This window comes from Onthophagus taurus, chromosome 10, assembly GCF_036711975.1.
Source record: "Onthophagus taurus isolate NC chromosome 10, IU_Otau_3.0, whole genome shotgun sequence".
In the NCBI taxonomy this organism is placed as follows: Eukaryota; Metazoa; Arthropoda; class Insecta; order Coleoptera; family Scarabaeidae; genus Onthophagus; species Onthophagus taurus.
This window is the reverse complement of record NC_091975.1, coordinates 14,195,194-14,215,962: the sequence shown is the minus strand read 5'-3', so window position 1 is coordinate 14,215,962 and position 20,769 is coordinate 14,195,194. Positions and strand designations below refer to the sequence as shown.

The following is a 20,769-nucleotide window of genomic DNA, read 5'->3' as shown; positions in this document are numbered from 1 at the left end:
ACATGCTCCAATGTGACATTTGGCATCTGAATATCAAATATATGGTCGACAGAATTACCGGAACCAAAAGTGATAGAAAGTTCAAACATGACTCAAAACGGCGTATAACGTCATAATATCATGCTTTGGGCACATTTTGTTTTTTAACTCCAACATGCTCCAATGTGACATTTGCCACCTGAATATCACATATATGGTCGACAGAGTTACCGGAACCAAAAGTGATAGAAAGTTCAAACATGGCTCAGAACAGCGTATAACGTCATAATATCACGTTTTGGGCACATTTTGTTTTTCATCTCCAAATGCTCCAATGTGACATTTGCCACCTGAATATCACCTATATGGTCGACAGAATTACCGGAACCAAAAGTGATAGAAAGTTCAAACATGGCTCAAAACGGCGTATAACGTCACAATATCACGTTTTGGGCACATTTTGTTTTTTATCTCCAACATGCTCTAAAATAATATTTACCATCTGAATATCACAGTAGTATAGAAACGCCGATTCTAGACCGGAAATTGCACCTCCGCACCTCCGTGACGTCATCAATCCAATGTAAAAGGATAGGGAAGGGTACCAACCTAAGGCGGAGGTGAAAAAAAAAATAGGTTGGTATTGGAAAAGTAACTAGATCTGGTGAATTTTTTAAAAAGTAACGCGCCACCTAGTGGCTGGTAGTGGAACTAAACCATTACCAACCAGGTAGACGGTTACCTTTTTTAAAAAAGTAACGCGCCACCTAGTGGTCGGTAGTGAAACTAAACCACTACCAACCAGGTAGACTGTTACTTTTTTAAAAATCACCAGGTCTGGTTACCAACCTATTTTTTCCCCCAAGCCTTTGGTTGACACCCCTCCCTATCCTTTTACATCGGGCGGATGACGTCACGGAGGTGCGGAGGTGCGACAACTTCTTGTCTAGAATCGGCGTTTCTGAAAGATGGCGCGCCTCACAACTCTTGAATGCGCGTGCGCAGGAGCTTGGGAATATTCCGGAAAATAATAATAACACAATTTAATTTTTCCCCCCAATCAACCCAATAAAAGTATTAATAAACATTTTAATTACATAATAAATAGTAAAAAAATAATAAAAACCTTAATGTTATGGTACTTTTTTTACAAATTCAATTATATGAGCGGGCTTCGGTTTACCAACATCCTTTATTATTATTATTATTATTATTATTATGCACTATACATTGATCTTGTAACCTTCTTGATCGATAATACCCTTAGCGAGCCGGGTAAGTAAAAACGTTGAGAAGCAAGCCGCCCCCGCTTCTAACTCCATCACAACGGAAGGTGACGACCATGCGCAGCTCGACGAAGACGTTTTCCATGAACAATAAATAGGGTAAATCCAACTCAACTTCGAATAAATTTTTTCTTTGGTGTAAACTCACAAAGACTGAAAAAAAAACACAGAGACGACTATGAGACATTGCGCGCGGTTTACGTTTGACGGGTAAATCCAACTCAACTTCGAATAAATTTTTTCTTTGGTTTAAACTCACAAAGACCGAAAAAAAGAAAAACACAGAGACGACTACGAGACATTCCGCGCGGTTTACGTTTGACACGTTCGATTTCTAAAGTAAAACTGATTATGAGTTACGCGATACAATGCTTTCCTCGCCGGGGGGGGAAGTGTCAACTTACGACAATCGGCGCGGCGCATCACCAAGTAAAGTGTAATGCACCTCGCCGGCGGAAGTGTCAAATTACAATCGGCGCGGCGCGGCTGCAATAATGCTGAGCAATGGAATAATTGACCTAAATGAAATGCTATACATATATATATAATTAATATTAAGAAAGTAAAAAAATAATACAAATTATAAAATTGTTTTAATGCATTTTCATTAACAAAAATGATGTACGTAAATACAATCTTGAAAGTTTATACACAATTAAATATATACAAAATTTAACAATCGGTAAAATTAACAAATATAGTATTTGCATTACGATACACATGCCAATAGTTATAATTGTAATAACAATCGTTAATATATTCAAAATCATTAACAGTAATATGGTCGTCAATAATTAATTTAGCTGATTCATTATCAGGAAAGTATCCATTAACTTTTAGGAAGTCTTTAAATTTCCGATGATCTTCAAAGTCTTCATCACTACCAACATACAGAATATCACCCTTGCGATAAACCCTCCATATGTTATTTTCAAATTCACAAAATTGTACAAATTGCGAATCATTTATTTTATCACCATCGATGTCTCGTATGTCTACAAGTACCAAATCGAGCTGGGTAATTTCTTCTGGGAAATCGGTATTTAAACACTGCTTCAGTTTAAGACGAAAGTCAGTCCAAGACATTATGACCACGATGTGAACACTTCGATTTTTAAAAGGTAACTGAGACACATATGATTTAAATTTACAATTAAACATAATTTTTTAAAAGTCAACTAAATAACAGTAGAATTTAACTTACAACTAAAATGGATTTACATCAAAAATTTAAATAATAAAAAGGATTTCGATGGAGTAGCGTTAACAAATACCTTAGTGGCCGAATTGAACTTACAACATAAAGGGAATAGAAAATTACATTTAAACGCGATTCGCAATTCAACCATCGAAATCCTTTTTTTACAATTATATAATCAAAAAATATAAACTATTTATGATAATGGAGTGTTGATACGATAGTGACCCCACGCTAATGTACTCACCCCATCATCATTAATATAACGTTTCGAATCACGTGATGAAAGAGCCAATTTATTTTGTAGCATGGTATATATGCTATGCTTTTGACTTCTGAACAAGTATTGTTTCATGTAAATATCTCGTTTTGACGTTAAACATTCCAAATAATGTTCAAAGGTAATTTTGCGTTTAACCACAGCCTTCTTTACACCTTTAGCCTTTTTAGTGATACGGCCGGAACAGACCCTATTAGCGTACAATTTAGAACGTAAACCAATAAATTCTGACATGATTCTACCGGAATTTTCATCTTTCATCAACCCCAATACCGCTTTATTTTGTAGTGGGATGCTAAACTCATTATCCGGAAGATAATTTGACGTATCGAAGCGTTCTAAATTATCTTTAACGAATGCATACACATCATCTGTGGTAATGGACACAGTGAAGCTGTCGGTATCCATGTAGCACAATTGAATTTCAGAGCCAAATTTAGGTTTCAAAAAATCATAATAAAATTGGTACATGAGTAATTTAGAAATTTCCAAAACTGCAAACCCTACATATAAGGGTTTATCGTAAACCACATGCAGATGTTCCATTTGAATAGCCGAAAATGTTTCCGTAAAAATTTTTATATTCTTAAAATTTAATTTAGCAATTAGACTACGTGCCCCTAATTTTGGTCTACCCGTTCTCTTACATATATCTTCCCAACTTGTCACTAACCTCACATCGACCCTTTTATCTACATTTTCCATAGTTTTACCGAAAACCGCATTATTCATTAATTTAAAAAAATCCTTTTCAAAACTATTTTTGGCAGTTTGGCGTAAATGTGTGTTAACGTCGATGTAAGGTTTAAGCCAAGCTGATTGTTTAAAAGATAAAATGCGATTAATTTTTCTAACTATAAGACCGTGAGCGACGGCATGCTTTAAATTTCTATAATGAATTACATAATTTTTCTTATTAAATAAATTTGGAATAAGTCTTTTATCGCTCACGCTTTTAGAGTTTGGCGGGCATATATTTTCGGCTAGAAATGGTAGGTCGTTATGCAAATCGTGCAATTCACGCGGATATTCAATATCAACGTTCAATATATACCCGTAATCTGAGGTATCGGATACGTTTCTAAATTCGAAACTTCCAATTTGGGCCGCATCCAACCAAACAAACTCATTAACGGGCATATATTGAGACATTGCCCATCCATAGAGGTTATTTGCATCCCAATACATTAAATAATTTGAAGGTAAATCGGTATTGAAAGTGCCATCGGTCATATATTTATTATTTCCCTTAGCGTGACGATGGCTGCAAAACGAGATGCCCCCGCGAATTCCCTTTTTAATGAAATGTACCTGATCTATATCTGTTAAAAGTTCGAGTTTGATCTGCGTGAACTTAAGCATAGCATCCCAAGATAAACCTGGCGCTGTATAATAATGGGCAGGGTCTAACCCATAAGTACTAAAACAAACCTCCCGAAACTTTTCAAAGATATCTGCAAGTAAAAGTACATCGGTCTTTAGATATAGATCAGAATACTCACGTAAATTTTGACACCCGAATGTACGCCAAACGGTTTGCGCATGATTGTATTCACCTTCACTTATACCATCGAAGCTCAGCTTATTCATAAAAGCATCTTTAGAGGGTAATGATGTTTCACCCAATCTATCAATAGAATCAATATACTGATAAGGAAAAATACCCTTTCTTGTTAACAATTTAAACTGTTCGTGACGTATGAAAAATTTTTTAACGTGGATAAAGTCATCGTCCACAAGATTGCTGGCGAGCGAATCGAGAGAGGATGCCATGAACCTAAATGAATCTACAAAGCGCATTTTCATGTAGACGTTTTCAAAATCATCTTTGTGCTGGTTTTTAACGCGATCAACTAAAACGTTTTTACTAAAGCTAATGTATTTTTCCTTGTTGTTGGGTAAAACATCGATACCACCCTCCGACTCGATATCAGCTAATTCCTTTACGAATAAGTGTGAATCATAGCCGCTAAAATTGTGAAGAAATATCGGAATGAAATTAGGGAGTTTGAAATTAAGGTTACACGTTGAATGTGCGGCACCTCTAAATCTGCCGGTAATATGACAATGGTCGTGAACCTTACTCTGATTAAAACCATCAAACGGTGACTTACAAATATGGCATAATGAAGCCGAATTAAATTTCAATTCCTCTGCAGCGGTTAGAGGTAGCATTGGTTTAATACATTTTAAATATTCGTTGTAAATAAATTTAACGTCCTCGATTAATTTTGAAACAAAAACTTTACCACAATCGAGGCCCGTATACGTTTCGAATTTATAATATTTAACATCGGATGTTGAAACGATATAATAAGCAAAGCTATACGGCATGTGTATATCTACCGCTTCGGTGAAAGATGTTGAACTACTAGGTTCGCAAAACTCTACCGGCTTTAAAATCGATTCAAAATCCGCATATATAACAAAGGGAACGTTTTGAGTATTTTTATAATTATTAAATTGTAAAATATTTTCAGGCGTATACGAACCTAGAAAGTTTGGCCTTGAGCGCACATTTTTCGATGGCAAAATGGTTTTAATATGATTACAATCATGCAGTTGATGATCGTTTAACAACTTTTGTGTGGAAAAGCGTGTTAAACAACCATCGCAAAGGTGTACAGAATGGCCGTGGTTGTATACTTGTTTAGAAATCAAACGTGATAGATTTACAATTAAAACGTAATGTCCGTGTCCATTTTCATATAAATAAAGTAAATTTATATGGGTATCCCGTCGATTTTTTGTAAAATAAATTGGTCCTTCTACCACGTATTCTTTAGATGATTTAACTAGTTCATAAATATTTACACTTAAATTATTTAATTGTTCAATTTTAGGGATGTCTTTTAAATGAACGGGGAACTTTATATCCTTTAAATTTAGTACGGTTGAAAAGTGCGGGTACGATGATGTTAAATTTCGACGACGTTCAGCCGGCCGCAGATAAGATACCAGACACCAAGCTAAGCAAGCGTTGTCATCGTAATTTTTGATGTTAATGCACGCTTTCTTAGTAGCGATTGAATCTGGAAGCGGGATGTACGACGAGCCGGGTATTGGTTGGAATTTGTTTATGTTTAGAAGAAGGTATGAAATAGAAAAGAAGGCCCAACCGGACCCCCTCTCCTGAAACTCTTCAGCTTGATGGTTAATACTTGCCACCATCTTATCATAAGTTTCATTAAAATCGGCGAATTGTGTAATAATTTCGAATTTAGAATTAAAATTCTTTTCAGAGGCGGTAACGGTCTCATCACCATTTTCATTAATAGTTGTTTTAATAAAAATGGATAAAAGCTCGAGTTGCACCTTCACCGAGCCGTTCAGGGCCATGTAAGATGTGATAATATTTCCGACAGTATTTCGGGTACGCGCTAGATATGTGGAGATATCATCATCATCATCACGATCTCCAGATATTTTATAAGACGCAACTCGATCTTTGTAACAAGTTGCAATCTTCTCAACACCTTTCTCAACCTCTATCGTATGATTCATCCTGAGATGTGACTCTAAAGCCATATGATTCATGAAAGAAATTCCGCACAAATCGCATACCTTTGATCTATTATCACCCGATAGCGGTTGAGGAAGATGTTTAGAAGGTTGCAAAATTGACCTTACCGCCGGCGCCGATGATGTAGATGGTGGTACATCGATGGTGGATTTTGCTTTCGAACAATTTGCCATTGCTGGAGGTGGCGCTTGACGCTGAGGACCAACTTCTAAACCATTATCACCCAACAGCGGTTGAGGAAGACGTTCAGAAGGTTGCAAAATTGACCTCACCGCCGATGATGTAGATGGTGGTACATCGATGGTGGGTTTCGCTTTCAAATAATTTGCCATTGCTGGAGGTGGCATTTGACGCTGAGGACCAACTTCTAAACCATGCACTAATCTTTTATGTCTTTGAAAATTGTCGAATCTCGAAAAAGATTTATCGCATAAAGAACACTCGTTCCTAGCGTTATTAGTATGCGAATGTCGCGTGTGCCGATCGAGACTCCTTTTGGCGTTGAATGACTTTTGACACTTATCACACGCGAACATCTTCAAAGAGATTTGAAATTGAGAGTGTCAAATATAAACTTTAACGAGAGCAACCGCTTATTAAAACTGCTGATGTTGCGAGTACCACAGATGAATGTGAAGTAAAACGTTTCTAGAAATAATAGGTATTTATATTACATAAAAATGCAAACTAAGCAGTTTCTATTAAATCACCGAGGTTCAGTAAAGTTCAATGCACCACGTCAGTGGAAGTGTTAAATTACATTGTGGTTACAATAATGCTGAGCAATAGAATTATTGGTGTAAATGAAATACGGATAAATAGAAATTTAAAACGCTAATTAATTATAAGGATGTAATAAATTAAAAGTTTTAAATAAATAATAGGATTTATTAATATTTAAGTTGACAATAATGCAAAGTAAATATACGTTTTACTTAGAAAAAAACATTTAAACCTAAACGATATTGTCTTTCGGTATCCAACTGTTATGGGATGAATCGAATCCTAACCACTTAACGAACACTTGATTTTTTCTTCTCTTTAACACTTTTTCAACAAGATACACATCAGGTTGTTTGGATCTTTGAAGTTCGAATTCATAAAAAGCTCCTTTAATAGGTTGTCCATTCATATCTTCTAATAAATAAGAAATTGGATTCGTAATTTGTGTTTTAATTATTTTAAATAACTCAGTGGTCCAGTTGGGTAAATATCCCTTATCGAAGACATGCTTATGCTTGCTAATGCGAACTACATCTCCAACATTAAAGTTTCCCTTACCGGCAATTTTAATATGATTGTACACCGTATTGAGAAGTTTATTTTCTACAGATTTCGAATTTATTTGAGATGGTTTCATTTTCGTGGTTGAATGCTTTGAATTGTTATATTGAGTTGTAATAGCATCCAATAAGTGTAACCATTTATGATTTCCGTAAAGACTAAACATTTTATACAACTTTTGTTTTATGGTTCTAATTACGCGTTCAGCTATTGCAGCCTTCATTACGCTATACGTTGAATAATGATTAATTTTAAATTCCATCATCAACTTTTTGAAGTGTGTATTGTAAAATTCCTTTCCCTGATCAGTTTGTAGATTTTTAGGTACACGACCTTCAGAGAGAATTGAACGTAACGCGTATATTACATCCGTTGAAGATTTATTTTTTAACGGACGCATCCAGAGATACTTTGAAAAACAATCGATAACCACTAAGATGTATTTATGTCCAACATTGATTTTACCAAATTCAATCATTTCAATAAGATCAGCTTGCCATAAATCATCGATCCCCTTCAGTATAGTTCTTCGTCTAGGAAATAAACGTCTAGCGGGACGATGAAGTTCTTCAACTATAGTTTGTTTCGCTTTCGATACCTGCATTATTACGTTCATGGATTAGGTCTAACTTTTTTTCTCCAATATATCTAGTCGTGAATTTATAGTGCTTTCCATATCAAGTAGACGATCTGCAACACCCTGTATCCCATTTCGAAGATTTGTTGTGAGTATATCAAATGCATTTAAATTAGTGTTGAATGATTTTGTTAGAGTTGTAATTTGCTGACCATTTAATAGGATTTCCGCGTTAATTTTTTTAATGTCGCGTAAGAGTGTAGAGTTTTTAATATCAATTTTTGTTGACACCTGATGTATACGTTTACTATGATCTCCAATAATTCTTTGAACGTCCGCTATTATGACCTTAATTTCGTTTAAGATTGTAGCTTTCAATGTTTCACATATTTCGTCTACATAAATTTTTATCGCACAATCATTTTCATCCGTCGGTTGTTGAACGTTAGATAGTTTACGCCCCTGGATATCATAATCTCCATCTACGGTTAAAGGGAATCCAATATGACGTTGAGATGTAGTTAAATTCTCATCATTCAATACTTTATTCCGCGCAGAACGTAATGTACGACCAAACTTATCAATGCTCACACCACTCACGCTTGATCCACCGTTCATTGGTACGCATAAATTATTATTATTATTATTATTATTATTATGATATAACGCCGCTCTCCTTCAGTTCTTCTATAATGGATGTGATTTCATTAATATGGGAATTGTTTCCTGCCGCATGTGAAGCGTACAACAATTTCAATCGATCTACCAATTCGTTAACATCATCCCAATATTTATACTCAACGATTTTCGAGTTCACTTCAAGATGTCGTCCGGGTATTAATCCACCCCCCGACTTATTAAATGTAAATAAAGGTTTAATAATTTTAGTATACTTGTACCATTTATTTCCAACTATAGGACCCGTAAAATTTCGCTTATGCGCACCCGTACACGCTAGAACAGATTTGTAACGTTGTAGATCCTCTTCGGTATAGTTCGTAGGTCGTTTTAACTGTATAAGTTCATATAACCCCGTAGAGGCTTGTATGCGTTTTTCGCCTCCGAGAACAATATGAGAAGGTTTAAACTGGACAGTCTTCGATCCAATCATCCAATCGTTTTCATCAGGATCATAACGTATACCCATTCTCTCATCAATTTCTCCTCTTTTACCAAACGTATAATATAAATCCCGAATTTGATTCGGTAGATTTTCTATAGGTAAATCCTCCGCCTTCAATTTTTGTTTTGCATCCGGCGGCGTTTTAAATTCATCATCACTTTCAGGAAAAGTTAATTTTTTCCTAAATGCCGGAGTTTTAAAATCGGTTTCATCAAATTTCGTTTTAACGTCAACACCGACATCATCAGTAGGTTGATAGTGGTGATGGTAATGTACAGAAGAAGAAGGTTTCACTTCACTTAATTTATTAGTCATATCTTTTAATGAATCGCTTAAAGGCTGATGTAGTTTAGCGAAAGTCGTACTGACTCCAATTGTTATAAATCTACATCAAAAGCCGATTCTAGCACCGCAGAGTTTACTGTAAAAACGGTTACATTGTTGGCGAAACATGTGTACCCAAGCCCATCTATAAAGATGAAGCTGTTAGATGGTTTAAATAAAAACGCAAACATTCCCGTACCGTTTCGGAAGTGGTCTTTTTATGAGCTACCTTCAATGAGAAAGGGAAATAAAGAGATTTGGTCGGTCACGTCAACAACTAACAGAGGTAGACCTCAATACGTTATAGTTGCATTCCAAACCAATCGAAAGGATCAGCCGAATTCAGATTGTACACTTTTCGATCACTTGAACATTATAGATCTTAAAGTATATCTAAACTCATACTGCTATCCATTCGAGTCGATGAATTTGGAGTTTGCGAAAGAAAATTATGTTGAACTCTATAAAATGTATACCGAATTTCAACCATATATTTGGGAAACATCTCGAAAACAACCGATTATGGATTTCGCAAGCTTTAAAAAAAGACCTTTATTCGTGGTGGATACCACTAAGAATAACGATGAAGAAGCCGCCCCATCCGCATCATGTGAGGTGCGTATCGAAATTCAAAGCGGTAAAGATTTTCCGCCTGATACAAAAGCATACTGTATACTACTCCAAGAATCCATGTATACATACAAACCTTTGAGTGGGGAGGTATCTGTAATTATAAATTAAATTACACATGAGGTCATATGTTAGTTTACAATATGAAGTTCAAAATCGCGGTTGTAGACATTCAGGGGTTTTACATCAATTCTAAATTCGAAGTTAAAGAATTTACTCTTGTGAATATCACCACCGACTACATAATACATTTACACTTAAAAGCTAGTATACCATTCCAACAGTTAAACGTTCGAGATCGAAGATCAGTGAGATATTTGGAACGCAACCATCACAGGTTGCTATATAGCGATGGGTGGATAAATCAATCAGAAGGTCTAAATGTAATTGATACCTTAATTTCCTCCTACGATCAAATATTTGTTAAGGGAAATCAAAAGAAGCTGTTTTTGAAAACACGTAACAGCAATTCAATACTAACGGATATTGCGTTAGAATTTGCGGAAGAGGATGAGACTAAATTAAATTCATCCAACAATCAATGTTGGTTCCACACCGGCTCTCCAGCAGTATGTTCACAAAACAATGTATTAATTTTACAAAAATTTTTATATAATCACAATAATGTTACTTGTATTTAAGTTGTAAATATAATAATTTTTAAATAAAAAATTGATTGTAGTTTTATTATTATAATAGTTGTAAAATTTATTGGGAGAGGGTTGGGTTGGGTGTGAGTTATATCATATAATTAAAAAATTAATGTATTCAGTTTACAACTAAATTTGATGAAATATGGATGTTAACACTGGGTGTGAAATTTCTGAAAGCCCTTACTGGGTATCAATTAATAAACAATGGAAGAAGTTTCGTGATGATATAGAGAAAGAAAATAAATTTATTGGTGAAACGTTATATTCGATCGATAGATTTAACATAAAAGTTGGTATTAATGTGGCGAGAGGTTTTATAACATGTGTGAAATTGATTTTTAAATCTTGGAATGATGTAGAATCGAAATCACATATACTCTCTTTTCTACGTGAAGATTGGGAACAATTGATTAATGTATTTAAAATCATTCGTTTTAAAATGAACTTTTCTGACCAAATTATACCGTTAGCGGATGGAATTCTTAGAGTTACTGCAGACGTTGAGAATTGTGTGTGCATCACATATGAAGATATGGACCCTGAAAATAATTTTTTTATTCCGATTATATTAACCTTGATGGAAGTTCAAGACATTTTATCTAAGGAATTTTTAATTTCATACAAATTAAAAGTATTAGACAATTTGCATTTTAATGATTACATTGATTTTATTATGAACACTAAATTTTCGAAGGATAAGTTAAAATTAATTCGAGAATTTTGCTTGTAAAATTTATCTGAAATAAATTATTACTTAATGGAATATATTGATATGATTTCATGAGTTTAAACTTACTACTATTAAGAATGTTGACGAATACTTGCGTTAAAAAATTATATTTATTTTAATTTAAACAAGTTTAAACATGTTGAAACAAGTGTTGGTGAGGTTCAATGAACTTTACATAACTTTGGTGATTTAATAATAAAAACTGCTTAATTTGCATTTTAGATAACAATAACACCTGCGTGCGAATTGCATCATCCTTCTAGAAACTTCTATTACACAAAAACTGCTTGATTTGCATTTTAGATAACAATAACACCTGACGTGCGAATTGCATCATCCTTCTAGAAACTTCTATTACACATTTCCCCACCCCCATTATTTTCATACATATAATTACATGTTCTAAATAATTTATTTAGTATGACAGCTATTTCCAAGCTAACAGGTTACGTTTTATTATTATTAATCTACGAAACAAATCATGTCTCGTCTAAGTCAATTGGGTCAGTGCAATTTCCCACCGAAAAAATCAATTTCTGCGCTTCAAACAGACACTCCATACCCGATTAAGTGTGCGAAACGGCTTAAAAAGTGTTCTTGGCCGTCCGTGGTACTTGAACTGGAGGCTGGATTCGTAATTTATTTACCAAGACGCATCGCAGAAGATATTACCGACGAAGAAATTATGGAACTTAGCAAAATGTCTATAATTTATAAGGGTGCAAAAGACATTGGTAAAACACACCCTGTATATTTATTGGATTTCGTCAAGAAGCTTGAAACGTAAAAACTTTCCGACCGATGACCCTGATGTTCATCTGTATTAATATAAATGTAATTGTATTATAAAAATTATATATTCTTAAAAATTAAATAATAACAAATGTATTTCTTAAACACATCATTTTGTTGTTTCTATTTCACCTTACAGCCATCAATTCAATCCGCTTAAATTCAATTAAATAAGTAAGTTTTATATATTTCTTAAACACGCAAGTAGTGTAAGAATGCCGGTTCTAGACCGGAAGTTGCTCCTGCTGCTCCTGCGGTGACGTCACGCCTCAATGTATTAGGTATAGGGGGGGATACCAACTAAAGTTTGGGGGAAAAAAAATTAGGTTGGTATTAAAAGTAACTAGAGATCTAGGGATTTTCATAAAATTAAACAGAAAAATTTAAATATAATGACGCTAGCTATGATTGAGAATTGAATTGTAAATTAGCGTAACTTGAGCTGAAAAATTAAATGGTGGTGGTGGTGGGAATATAGGATTAAAAATAAAAAAAAATCATTACATTTCAAATTAACAATAAATTACATTAGCATAATATATAAAAAAACCAATATATAATATAATCTGTGATTAACTTGAAATGACTACATTTAAGAAATAGATGCCGATGGAATTTCATCATTTGAACCAATATTCTTCTTCTTCTTCTTTATAAATTCAATCTTTTGCACAGTACATGTCTTGTTAAGTTCAAGTTCTCCAAGATATACCAAACACATTTCACGTAGTTCAACAATTTCAGCATCGGAAATCACTTCAGCAATACGTTTAGGTAGAAACACAATAAATCCAGCTTCCAGTTCAACAATTACCATAGGCCAAGCTCGGCTTGGAATACGTTTAGCTGCTACAATTGGATACGGTGTATGTAAATGTAAATCACTCACTTTTTTCTTAGGTAAAAATTCACACTGTCCTAAACGATTTAGATGTTCCATCTTTTCAATAAGCGGTGTATAAACTTCAAGTGAACAGCTTGGAGTGTAAGTTCGGAATGAATAAATTTCGCACCAGGCGGTATAATGTAACCGCAAAAAAAAATAATGTGGTTAGACGCAATAACATCTCTCTAGATAAACAAATTTCAAATAACAACTGTTGATAAAATTAAAAAAAATAAAATTATCAAAAGGAAAATTCGAGAAACAATAGAAATTACTCACAGTATAAAAAATAAATCGATCCTAAGTGTTCCCAACACATCCCAATGGTTGGTAAACCATGTTCTCCACAATCTCAATATGATTACCAACTAAAGTTTGGGGGAAAAAAATTAGGTTGGTATTAAAAGTAACTAGAGATCTAGGGATTTTTAGAAAATTAAATAGAAAAATTTAAATACAATGGCGCCACCTAGATTTGAGTGGTGTAAGTAGGACTGAGTTATGCGCACTCTGGTGTGTGGTGGATAAATAAAACACAAAATTAATAAATAAAAATTAATATTATATTTATTTTAAAACACAATTTCTTTTCTTCAAATTTTTTTTTACCATCAACCCTAATATATTTAAACATATTAAAGACACTGAACCTCTGATGATCGAAGATGCATCTTTCATCGCTGTGGTTGTTGTAGGTTGATCTTGTTTTGCGGAGGTTCCTCCTCCTTTCTTAGGATTTTTAACTTTAAAACTTACTTTAGGATCTGTCTTCAACCGGAGTAGTTGATAATGAAAATTATTTATTTTTCGAATATCAGCTGGAGATGATGCTAATGTAGTATGTAGTAGTAGTAATCTCTAAGGTTTCAGCTGAAGGTGATGCAGTAACTGCTACGGTTGTTTCTCCTTCTTCTTCTTCTCCGCTATCGCACAATGTTGTCGTAATAAAAAGAAAGAAGAGGAAGACCGTTGTACTTGAAATTGTACTAAACATTTTCTTTTATATCGTGATTTACGAACTAGAGGAATCAGCAGCGGTTAAAAACGAACTGAATCGGGTCTTTCGAGTGCGGCGGTTGTTGACGCGTTAACGAATCGCAGGAAATATGCGGTAGGATATGTGCGAAGATTAGATAAGAGGAAACTCGCTCGCAGACGATGAATAAGAATAATACATTTAATAAAAAAAAAAATAATATATTTAATGAATAAAATATATTTACCTGACGGATTGTTACATTTTTAAAATTTAAATTTGCTGAGCGTTTAAAGGCGTGCCTCCCGTCGGCGTCGCTTGAATGCGCATGCGCAGGAAATTAGGAATATTTCTAATAAAATTTCAGCCAACTTAAATACGACTAACTTTATTTTGTTTACATAAAAATCCAGTTCATCTACTTTATTAAAACATAATGTTATTGACATAGAGTTGTTTACAAACTGATCTATATTTGATTAATCATACCAGTTAAAGGAACATATTTGAAAACTCTATCATGTAAGATTAAACAGTAGAGCGAAGTAGCATTAGGTATCTCTTCACTCGTTTCAAATTCAATGCGAATATCAACGGTTCCAACATTTAAAATATCATTTTGCCGTGAACAATCAACTACAATAATCGGTGTATGTGCTAAAAATGTATCTCTGTTAAACATTGGTTCTGCAAGTTCTCGATCGTAATAGGTTTTTGCGAAATTACAATACATTTCATATAAAACTGCAATTTGACCTGTCTTAAAATTTAAATTTAAAGCTTCATAGGGATATTTCTCACTATTTAAAAACACTTTCATATCTGTTAAATTACAGTGGTCAAATTGTGATGCAGAACGTAACGGATTATCTTTTCTATTGATTTGAAACCCTAATATAAAGTATCTGGGTTTTTCTAATTGAGTAGATGTTTTAATTGTCCATGTGTGTTGTCTACTTTTTGGTAATGATGGGTATTCATGTAAATCAAATGATCTAAATCCCATGTCTAATTCAATTCCTTGTTCAATGTACTCTAAAAGTTTTAAACGTTCAACATCGGCTACAGAAACATGAGGGACTTTCCATACTATTTTATTAATAGTAATTATCACATTAGGTAAAAGACTTTCGATAACATTCTTGTCTGAATTACTGCGTACTAAAACTAATTCTTGACGGAGATTTATCAAAATTTTATTATAATCTTCTGCGAAACCAAGAAAATATTTCAAGGGAACACAAAAATCAAAATGTCCTGTATTTTCATTTACTTTAACATTTGGATATTCGAAACCTGCGTTAGAGGCATGATAGTATTCCGATCTTGTTAATGAGCAAAGATTTTTTAATGTGCTAGCTATTCCTGGATTTCTTACTCTGTCAATTACGTTCCCTCCACATTCAAATCGTACTTCACTAAACATATGAGCGATCGGATTTACTGATAATTTTGAATCTTTATCAACGGTTCCGTCATCTTTCAATAGTTTCCCTTGTACGTAAATAAAAGATTGACTTGGTAACGTGTAAACGTCCTGTTGTTGAATTGCAATACGAATTTCATCGCTATTGTTAAACGAATTTGATGAGTATGGTAAATGATTATGATACTGAATCCGTACGAGTGAATTATCAAATTCTACTTTATCCGAGACGTTTAAGATACTCATATTGAATATTATTTTATTAATTGTAAACCTAATGATTCAAGAAATTGTTTGTTTTGAGGTGTTAACTGTTTCACAGTGTGAGGAGAACTAAAAGTATTGGTTTGATTTCGTGGGTTTATATAACCTTTCACCTTAAGAACCATTATTACTAGAGAGCTTTAAATGTAGTCTTATCTTGATGACTTCTCCTCTGAAATTAACCAACACTCCGTTTTGATCAACTATTTTAAGGGTAATATTATTAATTATTTGTGTATTCAAAGGCATATATATTAAATTGTGGGGAGTTTCTGATATTTTATAACCTTTAGGTACTGTAGGGAAAAATGAGTAGATAGTGTGCGCAGGTATGTCGTTGTGATAAGCTCCATGTGTTATGCTACATAGTACTTGTATAGAATTTACTTTAAATATATCTACAATATTGCGAGCTCTATGCGGGGATCTTATTGGATCCAGTACATCTGATTTATTAAATCCTAATATTGTTGAGATGGAGTTGTTTATATTAAAATCAATAGTTTTGTTACATGTGATCACTGCTTGTAGCGTATCCTCATTTGCTTGTAGGCTAAAGGTCACACCATTAATATTCTTTTCTTTAAGTTGTTTATTAATAGCATTCGAAATGTGTATTAATTCATAAGATCCTGTTGGTAGTGTTATCAATACATGATCTATTTTTAAGCAATTGTTTGTTTCATCAATATTTGGAATTGAGTTGTAACCATCAAAGCTTACAAGTGCCAGTTCATATTGATAATTAGGATTCAGTTCTATTGCAGGGTGGTAATTTGCTGTTAGAACAGATGTTTTTCCTACTAAATCAAACGTCCACATCCTTTGATTGTTGAAGCTATTATGCGTCCGATAGTAAGAAATTTAAACATAAATAACCACAATTACTTGTGTTATAGGTTTGATATTGATGGTGATTATATTTAATAATTACATTATTTCCAGCACTCTTGAAATAGTTCACAATTTCTTTACTTGGTTTTAAATTACCAAAACTATCAAAATAAGTAATTATATTTCCCTTCTTAATATAGGCTGTCCAATGAGTGCCAGGCCCTTTCACACTATCCAAGTTAATAATACCTCTTTCATTATTACTAATACGTATAGGCAATTTATCTCGCATGAATATCCCTCTAAACTCTGGTATTCCCAATATTTTTACATAACGCATCAAGTCAACGTTTGTTAGCGCTTTCTGCTGTTGTATGGTTTTTCTTGGCGTGTCTTTAAAAAAACACCTAATCCTTTTTTATATGGTTTTAAATATAGACCTTTACCTAAAGCTATTGATTCCATCGTTTGATTATGTCTTTGACTTTCCTTGAGGGCCGTTTGTGCTTGCTTCGCTTTATTGACAGCACTTATAACGGAAGCAGTGCCACCTGCTAAAGCTCCTAATGCACTTAAACCAGCAAAAATTGGAATGAGCGGAAGGATACCACCGCTTTTCGGAATTGTAATAATTCTAGAACGAGGTTTCTTTTTGACAATACCTTTTACGGCACGTAAAGCTAACTTTGCAGCAGATTTCAAATCATTAGTGCTTGACTCTTTTAATTTTATTTTAGCATTTTTAACGGCTCTATTAAAAGAAATGGCTTTTCCACTGACTCTTTTCTTCATGATCATTCAATCACTTCAATGGTCAACAGACAAATGAATATTATATGTTCAGATTCAGACTTATATAGGAGTCAGTTATACCATAAACATGAAAGTGATAAAACAATCTTACACATTAAATATTGATGATATTGATAATCACTTCAATGGTCAACAGACAAATTAGAACATTATATATTCAAAATCAAACTGATATAAGAGTTAGTTATACAATAAACATGAAAGTGATAAAACAACCTTACACATTAAATGTTGATGATGTAACAATACAATTTAATAATAATAATCAATCACCTCAAAACAAAAAGCATAGTTATTTATTTCCAAATAATCTACGTTGCATAATATCCGGACCTTCTAACTCTGGTAAAACAAATCTGATAATTAGCTTATTACAGGATCCTAATGGACTATCCTTTAAAAATGTGTATGTGTATTCAAAGTCATTGCATCAAAGCAAATATGAATATTTGAGAAAATTACTACAGCCTATAAAAGGTTTAGGATATTATGAGTATAGCAGTAGTGATGACATAATGCATCCTTCCAAAGCGAATGAAGATTCGGTTTTTATATTTGATGATGTAGCATGCGATAAACAATCAATTATTCGTGATTATTTTTGTATGGGACGACATAAGGCAATAGACAGTTTTTATTTATGTCAGAGTTACACGCATATTCCAAAGCATTTAATACGTGATAATGCAAACTTTTTAATACTTTTCAAACAAGATGATCTAAATTTAAGACATATTTATAACGATCATGTAATACCCGATATGAAATTCAACGTCTTTAAGAAAATGTGTTCAATGTGTTGGAGAGATAGATTCGGATTTTTTGTAATCAGTAAGGAGGACGATATGAACAATGGTAGATATCGTAATGGGTTTCATTAGTATATAAAACTGTGATTGTGTATGTTTCTATATCAGTCATGTTAGTGATACGAACAGGTGGAGAGCTGCATTTACCCGGCTATCAGTTCTGTGGACCTGGGACAAATCTCATGAAACGCTTAGCACGTGGAGATCCTGGCATTAATGACCTTGATAGAGCATGTAAACGTCATGATTTAGCCTATACACAATACACAGATTTACACAATCGACATATAGCAGATAAAGTATTAGCTGCAGAAGCATGGAAAAGAGTATTAGCGAAAGATTCTTCGATTGGTGAAAAAGCTAACGCATGGTTTGTTACTAACGCGATGAAAGTAAAACAAAAGTTGGTCGGATAAAACGGATTGGTTAAAACCGGTCGGTTAAAACCGGTCGGATAAAACGGATCGGTTAAAACCGGTCAGATAAAACGGATCGGTTAAAACCGGTCGAATAAAACGGATCGGTTAAAACCGGTCGGATAAAACAGATCAGTTAAAGCCGACTTGAACAGTTCTAATAAAACTCTACAGTAAGCACATGCATTAGTCAGTAAGTGTTCATTCATTGTACAGAAAACATGGATTCAAAACAATTAACACGAAAGCTTATTAAAACAAGAGAAAATGTGAAAAAGAAATTGGATAAATTAAAAGCAAGGAAACATAAATCTGAACATTTGCTTCAACAGCAATATAAAGCAGTAACAACCCCTTTAGAAAAAATAATTTCCACAATTAAACATCCTATTAAAGTTAAGAAGGGAGAGGAGGAGGAGGAAGAGGAGGAGGAAGAGGAGGAGGAAAAGCTTAAATCGGAGGAAGTTAAAGAAGAAGAATTTAAAACAGTAATACCTACAAAGAAAAGAAGAGTATCAAAAGCAGTACAAGCATCACGTCTACCAGAACTTCATCAACAACAACAACAACAACAACAAGCGCCTCAATCACCAACAATATCAATATTAAGCGATGACGATGACGATGTTTTTGCAACATCTCCATCACCACCACCACAACCAACGCAAACATCACCACCTGCAGCAGCAGCAGCAGCGACAGCAGCAGATGAATCTCCATTACCAGAAACTATGAATATTCCTGAAGAATCATTTTTCTTATACTTGGAACAATTTGCTCCTCTAACAAGATCCTACATTGAGGGTTATGTAAGAGATGATAACAATGAATTCGATTCTAGCAACAAGGGAGTTCGTGTTAATATTTTAACTGATAAATATTACATTGGAGATAGTGAAATATCCTTTAGTAGTAAAACGAATGATATAACCATTGCAAATAAAACTTATAAGGGTACGAAAGGTCTGTATGAGCTAATTTTCAAGAGGGAACCAGAACAATATACTAGTGACGATCAAAAGAATTACGTTGAAATACTAAAAACAACAGCAGCATTAAACAAAAACCAAGATAAAAGCAAACAAATTATGGGTGACAAGTCGGACAAGTATCGTCAAATAATTGCACCTGTTTTAAATGCGACGGAAGGAGTTGTACGACGTAGCAGAGTAAAAAGCGTTCCTGTTCGTATGAGAACTGGTGAAGGTCTCATGCAGCAGCAGCAGTACAATAATCAACGGTCAAATTTTATTTATTGGGATGATCCTAATGAATTAGTAAATAGATTAAAACTTTTAATAGCCTCTCAGCTTGCCGGTAATACGTCACATGGTAATGAAATTAATAGTATTACAGAAGAGTTACGAGAAGCTCATATAATTGTATAAACCTACAATACATTCATCATTTTAGTTATGACTATCCACAAGTTCGGACATCATATTTCTTCCTCCTCCTCCGCCTCCTCAGTAGAACATAACCATTATTCTTATTTGAATATTTCTTTGACTGGTGGGAAAGCTGGACATAGTTATGCGCTGAGTAATTTAAAAAAATATTATATTTTTCCTATTGAATCAGGAGAAATTTACTCTATCACTATTGAGCCATCGGACACCACTTTTATAGTAAACAATAGGATTTATGATAGCTCAAATGGGAAGGGTATCAAATTGAAGAAAGGTGATAGATTAAGATTTATTCCATCTCCTACTGCGACGATTAATACACTGTTTGTTGAAATCGTAGTAACATGTCCTCTGATATTAAAAGAAAATTAGCTGAAGAACTTCATAAACCTGCTCGAATACATTTTAAAAGGAGACATGTACTTACTAAAGGGATAAATGATTTATACCAGGCTGATTTAGTAGAGATGATACCTTATGCACGACAAAATAGTGGTTATCGTTATATACTCGTTGTAATTGATGTCTTTAGCAAATATGCATGGGCTGGTCCGGTA

General features: G+C 33.8%; 2 protein-coding genes across 2 annotated transcripts; both read right to left on the bottom strand.

Moving 5' to 3' along the window:
* Window positions 1–2,659: 2,659 nt before the first annotated feature.
* Window positions 2,660–6,802, bottom strand: LOC139431523 (uncharacterized). Its single transcript, XM_071199402.1, has one exon. The coding sequence runs from the start codon at window positions 6,800–6,802 to the stop codon at window positions 2,660–2,662; it is 4,143 nt and encodes a 1,380-aa protein (XP_071055503.1).
* Window positions 6,803–14,710: 7,908 nt separating this feature from the next.
* LOC139431522 (uncharacterized) lies at window positions 14,711–15,913 on the bottom strand. Its single transcript, XM_071199401.1, has one exon. The coding sequence runs from the start codon at window positions 15,911–15,913 to the stop codon at window positions 14,711–14,713; it is 1,203 nt and encodes a 400-aa protein (XP_071055502.1).
* Window positions 15,914–20,769: the final 4,856 nt, after the last annotated feature.